This window comes from Aythya fuligula, chromosome 5 (genome assembly GCF_009819795.1).
Source record: "Aythya fuligula isolate bAytFul2 chromosome 5, bAytFul2.pri, whole genome shotgun sequence".
NCBI lineage: Eukaryota > Metazoa > Chordata > Aves > Anseriformes > Anatidae > Aythya > Aythya fuligula.
Genome location: NC_045563.1, coordinates 28758352 through 28776013, shown reverse-complemented (window position 1 = coordinate 28776013; position 17662 = coordinate 28758352). Strand labels below are relative to the sequence as shown.

The 17662-nt window shown below is 35.9% G+C and overlaps 1 protein-coding gene across 2 annotated transcripts in view; it reads left to right on the top strand.

Annotated features, from left to right (window-relative positions):
• Positions 1-17447, top strand: part of SEL1L (SEL1L adaptor subunit of ERAD E3 ubiquitin ligase) — a 30377-nt gene extending 12930 nt beyond the window's left edge. Inside the window, exons 6-21 of one of the 2 annotated variants that reach the window (XM_032187922.1) lie at positions 295-457; positions 2224-2277; positions 2359-2418; positions 3028-3109; positions 3437-3591; positions 4292-4348; positions 5278-5346; positions 6023-6100; positions 6801-6863; positions 7729-7816; positions 8079-8227; positions 8841-9006; positions 9678-9749; positions 10809-10981; positions 12603-12731; positions 13492-17447. In XM_032187922.1, coding sequence (XP_032043813.1) covers positions 295-457; positions 2224-2277; positions 2359-2418; positions 3028-3109; positions 3437-3591; positions 4292-4348; positions 5278-5346; positions 6023-6100; positions 6801-6863; positions 7729-7816; positions 8079-8227; positions 8841-9006; positions 9678-9749; positions 10809-10981; positions 12603-12731; positions 13492-13695 — 1762 coding nt within the window. In that variant the 3' untranslated portion in view covers positions 13696-17447. Of the gene's footprint in view, positions 1-294; positions 458-2223; positions 2278-2358; positions 2419-3027; positions 3110-3436; positions 3592-4291; positions 4349-5277; positions 5347-6022; positions 6101-6800; positions 6864-7728; positions 7817-8078; positions 8228-8840; positions 9007-9674; positions 9750-10808; positions 10982-12602; positions 12732-13491 lie in introns of both variants that reach the window. The other variant, XM_032187921.1, reaches the window with a different exon arrangement.
• The last annotated feature ends 215 nt before the right edge of the window (positions 17448-17662 follow it).

The following is a 17662-nucleotide window of genomic DNA, read 5'->3' as shown; positions in this document are numbered from 1 at the left end:
TGCTACAAAAATGCTAGTATTTGACCTTAAATTTTAATGTACTTTGCAGGAGAGGAAATACATATTGCTTTGCATGTGGAATAAAGTGAACATTAAAATCTGGTTTGTCTATTAACTAAATCATATGAGCTGTTCTATGGTATAGACAATTCACAGCTGGAACAAATGACTGTAGATGCATTTGTAGAAAACAGGCTTAAAAAAAAAACACCCACCCCCACCCCAAATCTTTTTAGGTTTATGAATGAAACCTGTTGGTCTGCTTCAAGGTGACTCAAATTCTTTTCCTTTAAGAGCATATCAGTATCTTCTGAAAGCAGCTGACATGAATCATACAAAAGCAATGGAGAAAGTCTCTTATGCTTTGTTGTTTGGAGATTATCTGAAGCAGAACATACAGTCATCGAAAGAATTATTTGAAAAACTAACAGAAGAAGGTTCTCCCAAAGGACAAATGGTATGTATGTCCTTAAATTCTACAGAAGTTTCTTGGATTTATAAATTGGCTTATAGATTGTACTTGTTTTAAATTGGTTATATAGATTGTTCTTCCATCTAGATCAGATGAGAATGATGAACAGCACCTGTTCCCTGGTTAAAAAAGATAAAAGGATACTGCTTTTTAAGTTGTCTGAAAACCAGATGTTTTACATCAAGTTTGGAGTTTATTCAGGGAATATTTTTTTATTACTAGTGCTTGCCTAAGTATTTCTTAATCCTGACTACACATTGGCTTTACCTCTGTAAATTTCATCGGTTCCTTTGGTTCAAAGATTGTTCCCCAAATGCTGCTAGCCTTACAGAGGGTGCAAGAGCAAATTACAAAAGCTGTGTAAAGGAACAGCTTCTGTTTGTATGCTTATGAAGTAAATATTTTTGGAAGTACAAGGTAAACGAATGGAAACAGGTTCTCTATTTTAGTTTTAAAAAGTAGTATTAAACTATCGGTAATAGTGTTATTGTGGTCTCTGCTTAGTTTTTTGTTATATGACTGACTAGACTTGAGGTTTAAATCAAACCAAGTGGATACAGGTGAATCTAGCCTACAAATCTGCTCTGAAACTGTCAATTTTTTTTGTGGTTTGTGTGGGATTTCAGATACTGTAGCTTTTCATCTGCAGTTTTATGGCAGGTGGTAGGAGATGTTTATAATCTAGGAAGTAATAAACTCTAAGACTCTTGGAAGCAGTTTAGTGGAACAGAACTCCCTTTGTATGTATGCCTTTGAATGTTAGGGAATTGTTTATGTGGACTTGTTCATAGGTAATGTTGTAAAATATGGCTATTGTCAATTTGTGTCAGTATCTGCATAAACTTATTTACTACTTGAATTTGTTTTTGAAGTGTCAGTTTCTTTAGGAGTTACATAGTTTCAGTTCTTAGACTTTCAAGTCTCCTGCTGTTACATGTTTGATGTTGGAGCAACAATCTACAGTAGAAAGGAGTGTTGTTTCTAGACTTGATCTTAATAAAACCTTGAGTTTTATTGTTCTAGAATTCAGTACAGTCTGCATGAGATGTTTTTTCTGTGCTTTCAGAATTGCCTAGAATAGTCTTAGTGCATTGTGCAATATGAACACCTTCATATGCACTGTATCTGCTGTGCCACTAGTTTGAGTCACACAGCTGTAACAGGTGTTAGAGAGAGAGCAGTACTTATGTAAATTCTAAGAATAAAAATAACTTTAGCCAAGCAGCTCTTGTTACTCTAACTGCTTATTCTTATAGTCATAAAATGCATCTAATCCATGTCAGAACAGATGCAAAAATACTAAATTCATAGGATCTTTCAGACAGTGAATCAAATAACAAAACTCTTCTCTAGAAGTTCATGGTTAGTGTTTCTTCTCACTGGTGTATGAGAGACAAGGTGCATACTTAACTCATACTCAAGGTGTCTTTAAACTGGGGTGCTCTTACTGTTCAGTATCTCTGGATCTACAGCAGGCATGTAGGGAAGTAGCAGTTCCTTGTATTTGGTACACTAAACTGAAATGTGGTGAGATACGTTTATGGTAGTGTTCTAGGTAAATAGTAACTTAGTAACCCTATATTCAGAAATCGGAAGGGAAGGGCCTTGGTACAGGAAACACCGAAGTGCAGATAGAGCTTGGCATGTGCTCTGCAGCTTTGAATTCTATTTCTTTATTCTTATGTATGCCAGGAATAGCTAATCCTGTAGTTTTCAAAGAATGTGCTGACTAATGTTATTTTTATTTCTAGGCTCTTGGTTTTCTGTATGCATCTGGTCTAGGAGTCAATTCTAGTCAAGCTAAGGTAAAATAGCATATGCTGAAGGTTTTTGTGATCTTGGGAGGCAGATGTTAAGTAACCAGTGATTTGTGTTTGTTTATCAAGGCCCTGGTCTATTACACCTTCGGAGCTTTAGGAGGAAATCTGATAGCCCATATGATCTTGGTAAGTAAGATTTCCCAGTTAATTTCTTGTATGTGTAAAGTCATTATTCTTTCCCCTTTTTAAACTCTTAAAAGTATTTATTTAAAAATTAGGTTGTGCATCCATTAAGTGGGCAATAATATATTCCACATTGTTTCTTCTTAATTTAAGGAAAAGTCTGCTCATTATAAGCTGTATACCACCATGGATTTAAATGGACTGAGTTTATATCCTGTTTATATCCTTTTTGACTTAAAGCAGAAGTGTCCACTGCTTTAATTTCTGTAGGCTGAAAACCTTTAATTTTTGTAGCTTAAAACTGAAAGATTTACAGACAATGCTGGTTTAGTTAGTGTGGTATTTAATATGATGCAATGTGTATGAGTAGAAAGGCATTCTTTTAAGTTTTCATCATAAGTTTCAGCCTGTTTTTCTCTCAGCAATGTCTGAGTTTTATTGCATATACTTTAACCTTTAATGGTATCGGTCAGCTGATTTTAATGCATGTAGAATGGCCTTCATTTTGTCTGTTGTCCTATTAAAACTTGCTCAAGTAATGTGGATTTTTTTGTAACCTGGCAAGTAGTGTGTTGTCAAATAAGTCCCATACTTTTCATATTTTCTTTCTAGGGTTACCGGTACTGGGCTGGGATAGGAGTCCTTCAAAGTTGTGAATCTGCTCTCACTCACTACCGACTTGTAGCTAATCATGGTAAAAACTTTTTACTAGTCTAATATTTTTGAATGATACAGAAATGCCTAGAAGGTCTCCTTGTGTCAACATTAGAACTGCGAAAATAGTATTCCTGCTACTGAGTTAATTGTTTGGGTCTGAATTGTATGCCTTTTAATGTCTATTTATAGAAATACACTTAATGAATGCTAAAGTAATTTATATTCTTTCTGAAAAAGTTTGAAGCTCTGTAGAAACTAAAGTTTTTCTTTTGTTTATTGTTTTGTTTGGTTGTTTTTACAAAGTTGTGGTATAATATTTGTATTGAACAAAGCTGCCTGGAAATTTTACGAATCTGTTTTCCAGTTGCTAGTGACATTTCATTGACTGGTGGCACAGTGGTTCAGCGAATTCGCTTAGCAGATGAAGTAGAAAATCCAGGAATGGCAAGTGGAATGCTGGAAGAAGACTTGATTCAGTATTACCAGTTTTTAGCAGAGAAAGGAGATGTACAAGCACAGGTACAACTAAGGTTATTTGATGGTTTGCAGAGGTTTGGGTAGTTGCAGGAATAGCTTTATGAAATACAGAAAGATACTGGAGCTTTAGCTTTCAGTTACTTAGCACTCGGGTTGATTTACATTTCCAGATGAGTTTTTATGAGAATCACAGAACTGGAGGGGTTAGAAGGGGCCTCAAAAGATCATCAGGTCCAATCCCCCTTAAGAAGGCTTATTTTAATATGTTTAAGGTGCAACTTCGGGAGAAAATGTAATTCTTTGTGGAAAATAAATCCAAAATATTACCACTTCTGTATCTTAGAAAAGGTGTTGGTGTTCACTAGATAGAAACCAGTCAGACTAGGTAAGAGTTTCAGATGTTGTGGAGGACGATGCCTTGATCAAGAGAACTGGCACTGCCAGCAGACCTAAATTTCTCTTCTTTGCATGATTTCTGCATGCTGCAAGCTAGAACTCTTAATGCAGAAGGACTAGAGGGCGCTAATAACAGGCAAATTGTCATGATTTAGCTTAGGCAGATGTGACTTGAGAATTAGGTAGAAGTTAAATAAACAGTCTTTATTTTGCATCTAGGACTATCACATAACTTTAAGATAAATTTCCACTTTGTCAGAGTAATATGGGGAAAAAACTAGGACAGTACTCTGTAGCTATTGAAGCAGATCTATGACTTCAGACTTACTGTAAACTTTATTTTTAGGTTGGTCTTGGACAATTGCACTTGCATGGAGGAAGAGGAGTAGAGCAAAATCATCAGGTAGCTTTTCTGTATGTCTGCTGTGTGTGGGGGGAATGTAGCAAAGACCACAATGAAGCAGAAGCATTTAAGATATATCATAAGGTAGTTAACATAATCCATACATCAAAAATTAATCTTTGTGATTAGTACATTGAGCAGATTTTCTTACACAGTTAAAGACTAATGCTTTTATAAATGAGGAATTAAAAAAAGACCTGCTTTTCATTAAGTGGTATGCGAAACTGGCTGAGCTTTTGCACGTGTAGTAGGATCGTCATGATGCACACATGTTAGTGATGATTTCTAGCTCCTGACTTGTAAGAACAGTGTACTTCAGTAGCCAAAACAAAGCTTTAAATGCTAAAGATACTAAATCTGCTTAGAAAATAAAACTTCTGCTGATGTAAACTAACCTTAGCTTCTACTTAGAGAAGTTAAAATAATTAACCTCTTTAAATATGTACTGGAAAATGGAGATCTGAGGATTACTGCCAACCAGGAATGATTTAACAGCCATCACCTTTAAAATACCTTAAAATGGCTGCTCTGTACAGGTTCAGAGATAAGTGATCAGAATGAGTACATGCAAGGTCTGTGTAAAACTGGAACAGGAACTTCTAGATATCCTGTTTTCCAAACAGAATTTGGAGGTACAATAAGGAAGTAAGATTCACCTGTGTAGCTTGTAAGTAGTAGCAGTTTTGTTTTTATTTTTCTCACTTTTTTCTCATCTGCCTTTTGGAATACACTGAGAGGAATTGCTGTTCAATATTCAGACTATATAAAGTGGGGAGCTGCATTACTTATATTGAGTTAGCTGGGACTGATGAGCGTTTTTGTATCCCAGCCTGATAACTTGACAAGCCATCTACTCATGCTGTATTTGCAAGAAAAGATACTCAAATCATATGTCAAGGTTGCTAAAATACTACTTTTCCTTTCTATAGCGAGCATTTGAGTACTTCAATCAAGCAGCTAATGCTGGTAACTCACATGCCATGGCCTTTCTGGGAAAGGTAAGATGTAAGCACTCTCAAAAGTAAGCAAATTGATCATGTTTCAATAGAAAAAGATATTTCCTATTTACTAATCTCTGGTAGAGAGATCAGAAAGGGTTGTCAGCTACCTTCACCCTGTGAAGAGTCAAATCTTTATTACTCTACTTTAGTATGTGCTAAGGTTAGGCTGCAATATGTAGCAGTGCCAGCTTATCTCTTCGAGGCTGTCACTGCAGTAAAGGACACAAAATTCATGTGCTTGGAGCATGAAAAAAATGTAGTATGCTGGTCAAGGCACTTAACATGAAAAATTGTGGTTTCCTGCTTTCTGGACTTCTAGGATAAGGGTCTGGCAACAATTTTCTTTGACGAATAGTATTTTAAATGTTAATACAGTTTGGCTTCCAATGATCTCAGGATTTTTTGCCTGATTTGTGTTCTTTACTCCACAGTGGTACAAATCAGAAGTGAAGGATATTACCACTCAAATTTTTTAATTTTCTGGGCAATTAATTCTCCCTTGGAAGCTAATCCCTCTGAATCTCAAGTTTACAGCATAGGGACATGTCTTCTGCTTTGGTGCAATTTATTTATTTTGTGAAATAGTAGCTAGAATTGTCTAATGCTACAATGCTTTATCTCTACAGTGAATTGACTTACTTGGGTGTTCATCAATAATGCCTTTTTCCTTCAGATGTACTCAGAAGGAAGTGATGTTGTACCTCAGAGCAATGAAACAGCACTTCAGTATTTCAAGAAAGCTGCTGATATGGTATGATTATCTGTTAGCTAGAAATACAACAAATGCGCTATAAGATTTGATTTGATTAACAGTACAAATGCTTCTTTGTGCACTTCAATGTGCATACCTGCACTTCTATCCCAGATTAGTTTGTAACTAAATCTTCCCCTTCAAAGGTTCTGTAGGCTGCTTCCAGTTTTGGTCATGGATCTCTTCACTTGCTTATTTCCTACATTTATTAAGGGTTTCTGATGTGCCACATTGCCTGTCCTGAAGGAATACAATGGTACATACTTCTGCAGGGGTGCTAGTCAATAATACAGCCCACAGGGCAGCCACCTGTCTGCCCTAACAGATTCTTAAATCAGTTGTTTCTGGAGTTTCTGTAGCATCCAGAACACTGCAAACTTGAAAAAAATAAAGATAAGTTATTAATGCCCCAACTTTCTGTGAGTAAGTGTTCTACATCACATGCAACACTTTGAAAGTACACAGACTATCATAACTAGCATTGAAAGCTTTCTTCCCCATAGTAATCACCTGTGTGGTCACTAAATAAAAAATACTGAAGATGCTATTTTCTCCTTTAGTAACCATTGCTTAATAGATTGGCTTTGCATTTTTGCTCTTCTCTCCAGCACTATTAGTATTATTGTTGTTAATAAGGTAGCAATTGGAATATATAGCTGTAGATTTTGACTTTCTTTTCAGGAGTATTTTCCTGTTTCAGGGTAATCCAGTTGGGCAGAGTGGATTAGGAATGGCTTACTTGTATGGAAGAGGTGTTCCAGTGGTAAGCTTTTGATGGTCATCTTTCTAATTCTAGCTGATTGTGCAACTTGTAGACAAGCTTTTCCTCTGGAGGAAAATACTGTAGAAGACTTATGAACTATTTTGTACTGCAAACTTCATGAAGAAATCTAGTAAATCACTCTGGAGTTAACAGCTATTAAAAGCTGAGTTTCTTCTAACAAGTTTGAAAATATTGCTGAAGCTGTTAGAAAAGCAGAGCAAAGTAAATCTTTAGCTGAAGTTTTATACTTTCACAAGAAAAATTAAAGCTATCAGGTCTTAACTGCTCCAATTTTGTCTCTTGTGAGAGTGGAGGAACACTTTGGAAAAGCAACATGACAAATGAACTAATTAAAAGTTTCAGTGTGAAGGGTTTTTATCAGATGCTTTATAATTAGCTATATAAACAGATACTCAAACAGTTGAATTAACAAAAGTTGAGGAAAGGATTCAATGGCTTTAAAAACAGAGCAAGACATTGGTTCTGCTAATTAAAACTATTTGTTGTATTTGTTGTAATTCTGTATGTGAATGCTAGCTTTCAGAGTAGCCAGTAGTGATTACAGAATGGTTGAGGTTGGCAGGGACCTCTGAAGTCATCTGGTCCAGCCTCCACTCAAACAGGTGCACCAAGAGCAGGTTGCCTGGGACCATGTCTAGGCAGCTTTTGAGTATCTCCAAGGAGGCAGACTCCACAGTCTCTGAGCAACCTGTTCAATTTTTCAGAGTACGTCTAGCATGTCTTCTATTTATTATTATGATATAGATCTATAGATATTTCATTTTGCACATAGACATATGTTCTTTCTTTACTTAAATTGTGCTGTATTGCAAAGCTCTAATGACTGGACCCAATCTTCCTGCAGAACTATGAGCTAGCACTGAAGTATTTCCAGAAGGCTGCAGAACAGGGATGGGTTGATGGACAACTTCAACTAGGTTCCATGTATTACAGTAAGTGGCATCAAATTGATGATTTGCCAACTATAAACAACTGCCTTTTCAGTAACTGTTCGCTAGGTGGCATTAGAAGTACGGACATACTGCATGCGGAGTTGTTACTGCACAGCATTTATATTTTATTCTATCTGCTTTTTTCCTAACATTTTGATAATACCTTTCTGTAATACTTCTTTTGAGAGCAAATGTATACTATATTTTATATAACCTTGCTTGTTATGAGAAATAAATAGCGTTGACTCAATCTTTTTTTTAGATGGTATTGGAGTCAAGAGAGACTATAAACAAGCTTTGAAATATTTTAATTTGGCCTCCCAGGGTGGCCATATTCTGGCTTTTTATAATCTGGCTCAGATGCATGCTACTGGCACTGGAGTGATGCGATCCTGTCATACTGCTGTTGAGGTAAGGTCATCCATTTATAAAAGTCAAATGTTAACTTGCAAATGGCTGGATATGACCATGTCAGCTTACATAGGAAATCTGTCTTAGTTAAAATCCATTGGTGACTGCAGAGCCAAGGCTGTAATAAGGAAAAGTGATATATTATTGACAACCTTTGTATCTCATGAGAAAAATCTTTAATCTTTCTTGTTCTGGAATGGTGAGTTGGTAATAGTTTTCTTAGCTTTAAAAAAAACAGAAGGATGTAGTACAAAGCAAACTAAGTTTTTTTTATTAGTACTGAATTCTTCATATAGATGTGATTTCAAGTGTTACATTTAAGCTGAGAAATAGAAAGCTGTTAGAAAGCTCATTAATCATAACTTTGAGTAAGCATCTGAATCTTGGCATGTTTGCTTAGTAACTGATACCTTAAAGTAAGTTTGTCTTAGGTAATGTTTGTGTATTGAGCTTTTTCTGTGAAATGCAAATACTGGGAACAGGTGTTCAAATGTTAAGGCTTACCTCCTACAAAAAAGGCTTATGTCAAGGCTTACCTCCTTTTTTACTTCATGCCAAAAAAAAAATCTCAGTTTCTGAAGTTCCTGACAACCTGCTTTTTTTTCCTCTGCAGTTGTTTAAGAACGTTTGTGAACGGGGACGCTGGTCTGAAAGACTTATGACTGCCTACAACAGCTATAAAGATGGTGATTCAAATTCTGCTGTTGTTCAGTATCTTCTTTTGGCGGAACAAGGCTATGAAGTTGCACAAAGCAATGCTGCTTTCATACTTGATCAGAGTAAGAACTTAAATTTGTACTGAAATGTTTTTTTAGAGTTGGCCTGTAGTAGTCCATTTAGTAGAATTTCAGAATGCTTGAAGGTGTATTTAAGTAGCTCTTGGTCAGTTTGTGCTTCAGTGAGACTTCTATCCCCTTTCCTGCTCTTCACACTGGAAAATTGCCAGTCTTTTTTTCACCTCTATATCTTCCTGGCCTAAAAGTTAGAATACATTTAAATTGTGACTTCTGGGATTTAAAAATAGGGTTGTAAGGGAATGTTTTAGAAATTGGTATAGTGCTGAAAATTCTGGTCTCCAGAGTTCTGAAACACAGGCCTAACATCTTTGTTTTTAAATCTATAATGTAGCACTAGCTTTAGTTTTTACCTTTGGCCTTTGCTATGCATACAAGGTTCAGTTTCCTTTGTTCTTTATCTTGTAATGGCTTTTATAAATGCTCAATTTTTTTCAGCTTTTGAACTTGTTCTACACTTGAAGCAGTGATGAAGAGAGTTGATTGGTTCTGTTAATTTGAAATTGAAGTTCTTAGTAATTTCAGACAGGCTGAATCTTGTTTGGGCAATAGTACATTTCAGTTCTTAATTCATTTTAGCCTGCTTAATATAAGTAGGGGGTGTCTTGCAAGTGCATACTGAGTTCCCACTTAACTATTAATTTCTTTTCTAGAAGAAGCTAGCATAGTTGGAGAAAATGAAACGTATCCTCGAGCTTTGCTTCACTGGAATAGAGCGGCTTCTCAAGGTAAGTCTGTACCACACAATTCCAATTTGCTTATTTTTAGAAGAGCTACTGATGTCTGATTCTGTTTTTATAAAATGGGGAAGGAAGGAAAAGCTTACCTATTTCTGTTCAGCATTAGTTACATGAGCCTAGTTGCTGTTTTTTCCACTGGTATTATTGCAATATGCTTGCAGTCACAAGCCATTCTGAGATCCTGAAGAGTAAAAAGAACAAAACAAATATAGTTTGTTTCTCTTGTCATTCTCTATTATAGAGCAGTATTATGAGGAACAGATTTACTGACTTCTCTAAAAAAAAAAAAAAATCCACTTTGAACAATAGATACAAGTTACCATTGAAAATTTTGGTACTTGTCATCATCAGTAAGAATTGCAATTTCTTATTCAAAGCAAGCAAAGCCCAGTGATCAAAAATGTAGCCTTGTTATCCAACCAGGCAGAGTTTAAACTGATGCTTGTGATCTTATTGTTTAAAAAAAAAAAAAGCAAAACCAAACTTGAAGGTTATGCATATCAGTGCAAGTTCTCTAACTTTTCTCCAGCTTTTTACTGAAGAGGGTATAATGCAATTGGAGCATGAGATTTGTCTGAAAATCTGTAGACCTACAGTGTTGGCTTTTACTAGAAAATTAGAAATTGAGGAAGTAGTATAGTTAAAAATCAATTACCAAATGATGATCAGATACTTCAGTTTTCAAGTTTTTATTGTCTCTTTTAAAAACAAATCTGTAGCCCTTAATGATCATATAACAAGTTTTTCCTTATAAGTGACTATGAATGTCAGTATATAGCTTTTCAACTGATACCACTAAATTGTAATAGAAATGTTGGTAGGATTACTGGGAGAAGTACTTTCCTGAAAATAAGAGTCAGTTGGATTTGGATTATTTAAAGTCAAATATTCCTTTTAAAAAAAAAGATAAAAATTTGTGAGGGAGTGATAAACTTTGTGCAAACTGTAGAAATGAATAACAAGAGCCTATAGTGTGTCTTCATATGGAACTAAGAGGCTTTCTTTGCCGGGAGGACTTTTTGCCTTGCTATTTTCTGTTGTTTATAGGATATACAGTTGCAAGAATTAAACTTGGAGATTACCATTTTTATGGGTTTGGTACCGATGTTGATTATGAAACCGCATTTATTCACTATCGACTAGCATCGGAGCAACAGCACAGTGCCCAAGCCATGTTTAATCTGGGCTACATGCATGAGAAGGGATTGGGCATCAAGCAGGTGAGTTAAGCTGTGTATTACATAGCCACTTCTCAGTACATTCTCCAGTAGCTATATAACTGGCAGTTTGAGGCATGTTTCTTGATGTAGCAGATGTCTACTGCTCAAGTTTGTTCCTTCACTGGGAGCCTGTGGATGGTTCATATATAGATTTTTAGCATGAACAATGCCTAATGAGCTGTGGACTTTCACTGTTGAAGAAAGAGTTGGATACTTTAATACTACAGGGAAACCTCTACCTACATCCATGTCATTAAGATTGCAAACAGTCCAAAGTTAAGGAGAACAGTCCAATAGTGTGGCCTGCATGGCTTCAATTCAGGTCACTGTTCTTTTGAGTAAATCCTGAGTAAATATGGTATTTCTTTGAAACAGCTTTTGCTTTATTCACTATTTACTTACTGAATAAATAGTCTGTCTTACAGACTGTTACACTTCCTATATGTAGATGGTTTTCATACTATGTCAAAGCCAAATGTTAAGCCCCTTCACAAATTTCAAATGCTCACTTTTTTCATAGATTTAATGTTGGCCAAGTCAGAATGAAAATTGTATGCTGCTAAAAAGAAGTTAATTTTCTTAAATTGACTTTCTCATAGTACTCTCTAAAATTTGGGATGATATTTCAGTGGCTTGTGCATTAAATCTTGGACTCATGCAGTTTTCTCATGTGTCAAGTGAGAGTGAGGAATATATATAAACAGAACAAATTGCTTTCTAATTAAAAATGAAAATAAGCCATGACTAGGATCATCTCCTACATTGATACTAGCATATTACAAAGGAGATGAGGAAATTCTTTTAAATAGTTACAGAACAAGCAGACTTTCAGGCTCAAGGAGTACTCAAAAGTTGTCCTATTGAACTAAAAATATTAAAATGTGATTTAGTATAGCTCATACACATACTGATTTTCACACTTGTTTCCATATATGTCATAAAACGAAGCTTTGATGTATTAATGAGCAGAAAATGATTAAGGTATTCCACAATCAGGACTAAATTAATATGTGGCATGGAGATTTCTCTTGAATTTCCAACTTTGCACACTTCCAGAAGTAAGCCTTACACAGGCCTATTCTTCCCATCAGTGTGAATGAACATAAGCAATTTGTATTCAAATATCTTAACTTTACACTGTATGTATCTGAAGCAGAGCCAAAAATCTCAGGGAAAGTTGAACTACATGTATCCTCTGTTTTTGATACAGTCACCTTCTTGTTCCAATTTCCCCAGCAGAGAGCACTATTTTAGGCAAGTGGCTATTGGTGCTCATGCTTTTGGCACACTCACATTGATGTGAGTTAGGTCAGTTTAGGATAAAAGTAAAATCTAATTTGGGAATACGTGCAGAAATGGTTGGAAGCTGCAGGCACTCTGAAGCAGGCATACTGTGGTATAACTAGGAGGAATTGGTCACTATGCTCTCCTACCTGACTTCAGTTTTCTTAGTCTTTTCATGCTTGGTGTGGCATTTCAGATAGAGTATACTTGAGTATACATTTGTATATATACTTGAGTATACACTTTAAAATGACAGTGTTTCCTTCTAGAAATATCTCTAGATCTTATGGCAACTTTGAGTTCTTCAGAACTGAGTTTTGTATTTTCTTAACTGTAGGATATTCATCTTGCAAAACGATTTTATGACATGGCAGCTGAAGCAAGCCCAGATGCTCAGGTTCCAGTCTTCCTAGCACTTTGCAAGCTTGGAGTGATTTATTCTGTGCAGTATGTTCGAGAAATTAATGTAAGTACTATATAATTAAAGGGAGGAAAAAATGTGTTTGGAACTCAATCTTTTAAAAATAGAACTCTTATTTGAGTAGAAATCTCATGTAAGCCATCTGAAAACTGGATAGTTTTTTTGGTGTTACTTATTAAATTTACTGAAGCCATGATTCTTCTTGTTTACACAATTACAAGAAACTAAAATGTGCTCAGCCAGTGCTCTTCAGTGCTACTCTTCCCTTGAAGAGAATTTCTCAAACCTGTTTGACAGCTCCTATCCATGAGCATCTGCCATCAAAGTTTAGCTAATTATTGTAATATCTGCTTAAGAAACAAATTTTTGTAGCCTTAATTCTTAATTTTATATTCAGTTGCATCAATCCCACTTGAGTCCTGTTTGAATCCTGTGCGAATCCTTTTTCCTGTTGGAAAAGTTGCTCTGCACAATAGCTAAACTATCTAAGATAAATTTCTTCTTAATGATGGCACTGGAAAATCCATTACATGGAATTTTGGTGACTTTTCTGCATATAATGTCATAAATATTTGTTCTATCTTACTGCCTTTTGGATTACTTGATAAATTCAAATGGTAGGAAAGTTATTGCCATTTAGTTCAGGCAATTCAGCTACATTTGACAGAATTTAAGTCTAAGATAGTTGGCAGTGGACAACCAAAACATTCTAAATGGATTGAGGCAATGTTTATGTAGTGTTCACAGAAGCTACTACCCAGATTACTGATATTACTTTGAGATGATGTGGACTTCTTTTCTTTAGATAAGGGAGGTATTCTCACATATTGATATGGACCAGCTGCTGGGGCCAGAGTGGGACCTTTACCTTATGACCATCATCACCTTGCTTCTGGGAACAATTATAGCTTACAGACAAAGGCAACATCAGGCAATTCCCAGACCAGCAGGACTGCGGCCAGCTGTGCCTCAACAAGAACCACCACCAGAGCATCAACCACCACAATAGCAACAAGAGCCTCAGTGAAAGAACTGGATTTTTCCACAAGGAACAATTTTCATTGTGATTTAGGACTTTGGATCAATGGTCCTTCCCACAAAAGAGGCACAAAGAAGTTTATAAAGGAAAAAGTCTGCAAGCTGCTTAGAATGATGCCTTTTTTCAGGGATAAGAAAATTATTTTGAAACTGATTTGAATGTTATTTCAGTGCCAATGGAATAACACTATGGCTTTTTCATGGAAACACAGAAGTGTGCTACTACAAAAATGTTGCCTGCTGTATCTAGTTCCTCTTTATTCAAAGTCCTTTTCATCTTGTAGAGAGAGAAGGTTAGCATTGGAAGGTGTTTGCCTGCCTGATAGCAGCTGCCCTATAAAAACAAAAATAATAGTAATGATTTTATGGCCAATCTCAGTCCAAGAAGCTGAACTTTATTCGAAGTCTAAAAAGGCTAGAGCTGTATGAACTTACATTTTGATCTGCATCCTAAGTATTTCTGCAATCTTTACTTCATTTATTTCTTACACTTTGGTCTTCTATGCTGTCCTGGATGGTTTAATGTGGATTATTTATAAAGTCTGTAAAACTAAGCTAGCAAACATGTCACTCTGCATTTGTGCTTTTTTGTTTTGAGTATTACCTGTATAGTAGGCAGTTGTCAAGGATCTATAGCCCAGGAGGTGGGCTGGCACAGATTGAGTCTGTGATGGTAATTTGTTGAAAGCTATTCACGCAGTGCCCATATCTTGCATCCTTCTAAAATTCTTTTGGAGACTGTAATTTGCAGTCCTTAGTGACATAAGGACAAGTTGGTAATGTTCCTAAATAATTTAACTTCTCTCTTGCAGAGAGACTCAGTCTAGATTGCAGAAAGCACAAGTATTAGTGGACACTGAAGAAATGACAGAGCCAGAAAACTGAGTTAGCCTACTCATTTTTTAGTAGTGGGAGTCTTGTATGTAGTTTTCAATGATCCCGCATGTTCTCTGCATTGCAAGGTGGTCTTGCAGCTGAAATGTATGTGGTATCTTACATGTACATCTGTTTAATGTATCTGCAGAGAAAGGGCCCCAGAGATGCATACTTGACAGAAGGGCATGGACTTAAACTAGTGATGCTACTCCAAAGTTTGGTTGATAAAAAGCGTATGTTAGATCACAGCAGTGCTCTGGCTATGGCCTACCTCTCTTGTACCTGGCATACATGAGAAAGTCACATCTGAATGGCTGTGTCATCTGAGGATCCCTTGTAACAAAATCCAAAGATAAAGACAGATAATGGTTTATGGCCTCTTGATCCCACCAGGTCAGTGCAAAGGCTTTCTAGTGAGTATAAAGAATAAGACCTGTGGAATGATGTTTTTAGACTGCAAGGAGAGTTTTGAGTTGGTGACAATTTTTCATTGAACTACAATTTCAGGGGTTGAGGGTGGGAAGCAGTGAGGGAATAGCTTAGGTGTAACAAATACAGATGTTTCTGCTCTTATTTGGCAAAGGCAGTTAAATATTTGTTTGTACTAGCATTAAACCCTCTGAATATGCTGTCTTAAAGCAGAAAAATACAAATGACGAGGTTGTACCTTTTTGTCAAAGTCTGCTGCATTTAAATGGTTAAGAGCTTCCTTTCATGCATTATTTTCCTCCAGTGGATTGGCAGCAACCTGTCAATATGCTGTAGAGTTCAGACTTGATCTGTTTTTATATTTAATACATTTGTAAGGCAACCATTGCATTAATATATCTGTAGCTTGGGGGAGAGGATAAGAAATCCACTCTTCTGTAAACTGAAGTGTCATGGATGATTTAGTATTAAAATATAGGTAGAGCTTTTCAGTGCTTCAAAATGCCTTTGCTGGTTATATGGAGACAAATCTTTCATTAAAGTTTGGAGGGTTGCAGCAAGTGATAGAGGAATGTCTTGTTTCAGTCTTGATCATCATTATGAGATGCAACAGTATTGAATCTTAAGGTAGTGTCTAAAATGTACAGCAACTCCCCAGCTGCATTTCTAAGATATGACTTCTGAGCACTTCCTCTGAAGTATTTTTTTGCCTCTGTCACTTAATAGCTCTTTTTAGCTCAGCATGAATAAATTAAAGATTATATGGAAAATGTTTTTCAGTTAACTACCACTAGTTCATTGGTCTCTTAGGATGTTTAATAATTTTGTTACTGCTTTAGTAAAATTGTTTTTGTTTAATCTATGAGAACTAAATTCTAAAAGCTGTATTTGCATCATTACTGCCATGTGACAGTCTTACAGCTCACTTTTCACTGAACTGATGCATTTTTACATCTAAGAAACCAACAGAAGAGCATGGCTGAAGATCAGTGAGTTATTTCATTTTAAAGAACTGCTTTTTGCAGAAGCAATAAGGAAGTCTTTCTGCTTTTTTCCCCACTTCCATCAAATTGCTATCACTAACTTTTTTCAGATGACATTTGTATGAATGAAGTGGTAGTAAAAAGGTATTTACCATGAGTAATAAGTCAACTCAGGGATTAAAGAAATTAATATACTTTCTAAATTGGTTGTTAGACAACATCAGTTCAGTTTCTGTGACAATCCCTTGCTACTCTGTTCTGAAACTTGCATTCTGAGGGAAGTGTGTTTAACTCTTACTAGCAATGTTTCTTGTTGTGTACTTGGCTTATCAAACTTTTTTTCTCTTAAGGAACTGGGTTGCTCAGTTGATTGCAGTGAAGTGCTCTTCCCTTTTGGTAGCACACAGATTGTCTTATAGCTTATACGCAGAATTATTTTAGAAGAGAAACTTGATTTTAAGAGAAGCCTTTCTAGGTATGTGATTGTTCTTTAAATGGAAAAACTGTTCTTTCTAGTAACATAGGCCAGAGCCTATTTGACCTTCCCAGACACCTGCTCTCTTCTCCCTGCAGGGGAGGATGCAGAGCAGTAACAGTTGTCAGTAGGAGTTCTATATACAAGAACATGTGGAAAGGTATGAGGGGAAAACATTGTTCTGCATCTCACATTATTAATCAAACACATCAGCTGTTCCTGCAGTTTGAAAGTAACATTGAAATGTTGAGAAAACAAGATTCTAGTTCTTCCCTTTACCTCCTGCCCCAGAGCTTAGCCTATTGAAATAGTTTTCCATGCTTTATATGTCCATCATAGGACAATGTAATGGCAGTTAAGGCCTTTGATACAAATATCACGATGAGACTTTATGAAACACAACTTCGTTCACTTTTTAGTCATCTTCCATGACTTTGGTCATCTTCTCTTATTGAACTTTAAAGTGGGGGAAAAGAAATGTTCTTTGAGAAGAACATTAAATTTTGGGTTGTGAAAGGACTTCTAAGACTATGCATTATCTAGTTTCCACCTGTTATATACTAGTTTTGACCTATAAGGATTATATTACAGGGGTTTACAGTTACCTTTGGAAGTTGTTTCCTTTTTAGATAGGCAACAACAAACAAATTCTATTTTTGTTTCAGAGAATATTAAACTAAGATAACTTAGTTTGGTTTAAGAACTACTGCAAGTGCATATGGCAAATAGGGTTCCCCCCCCAAAAAATAGTCCCTTTGTTTTTATCAGCTGCAGTTCTTTAAAGGGTCTTGTAGGACTTTTGTAAATTTATTTTGTATTTAAAATCAGTATAAAGGCTGGTCAAATGTAATATAATTGTGTAAACAAATTCTGTTAATAGAAAGATGTACAGATTCATTTTGTACTGTATCTTTAATCTTGTGAAATAAAGCTACCACCTGTGTGGTTACCCTGTGTTCACAGTGGTTTTGGTAATGGAGGACATCAACTGTTAATCATATGTATGGATGTTTGTCACTACTAAATGCCTCACTTCCCATAAGGATACTCACATTTCACATTTCTTTCACTTTTTATTCCTCTTAAAAATACATGCATACACATATAATTTAAGAGGTTTAGAAAGGGGGGTGAAAATTATGCATTGTATTTTCATCTATGCTAGAGACTTGCCC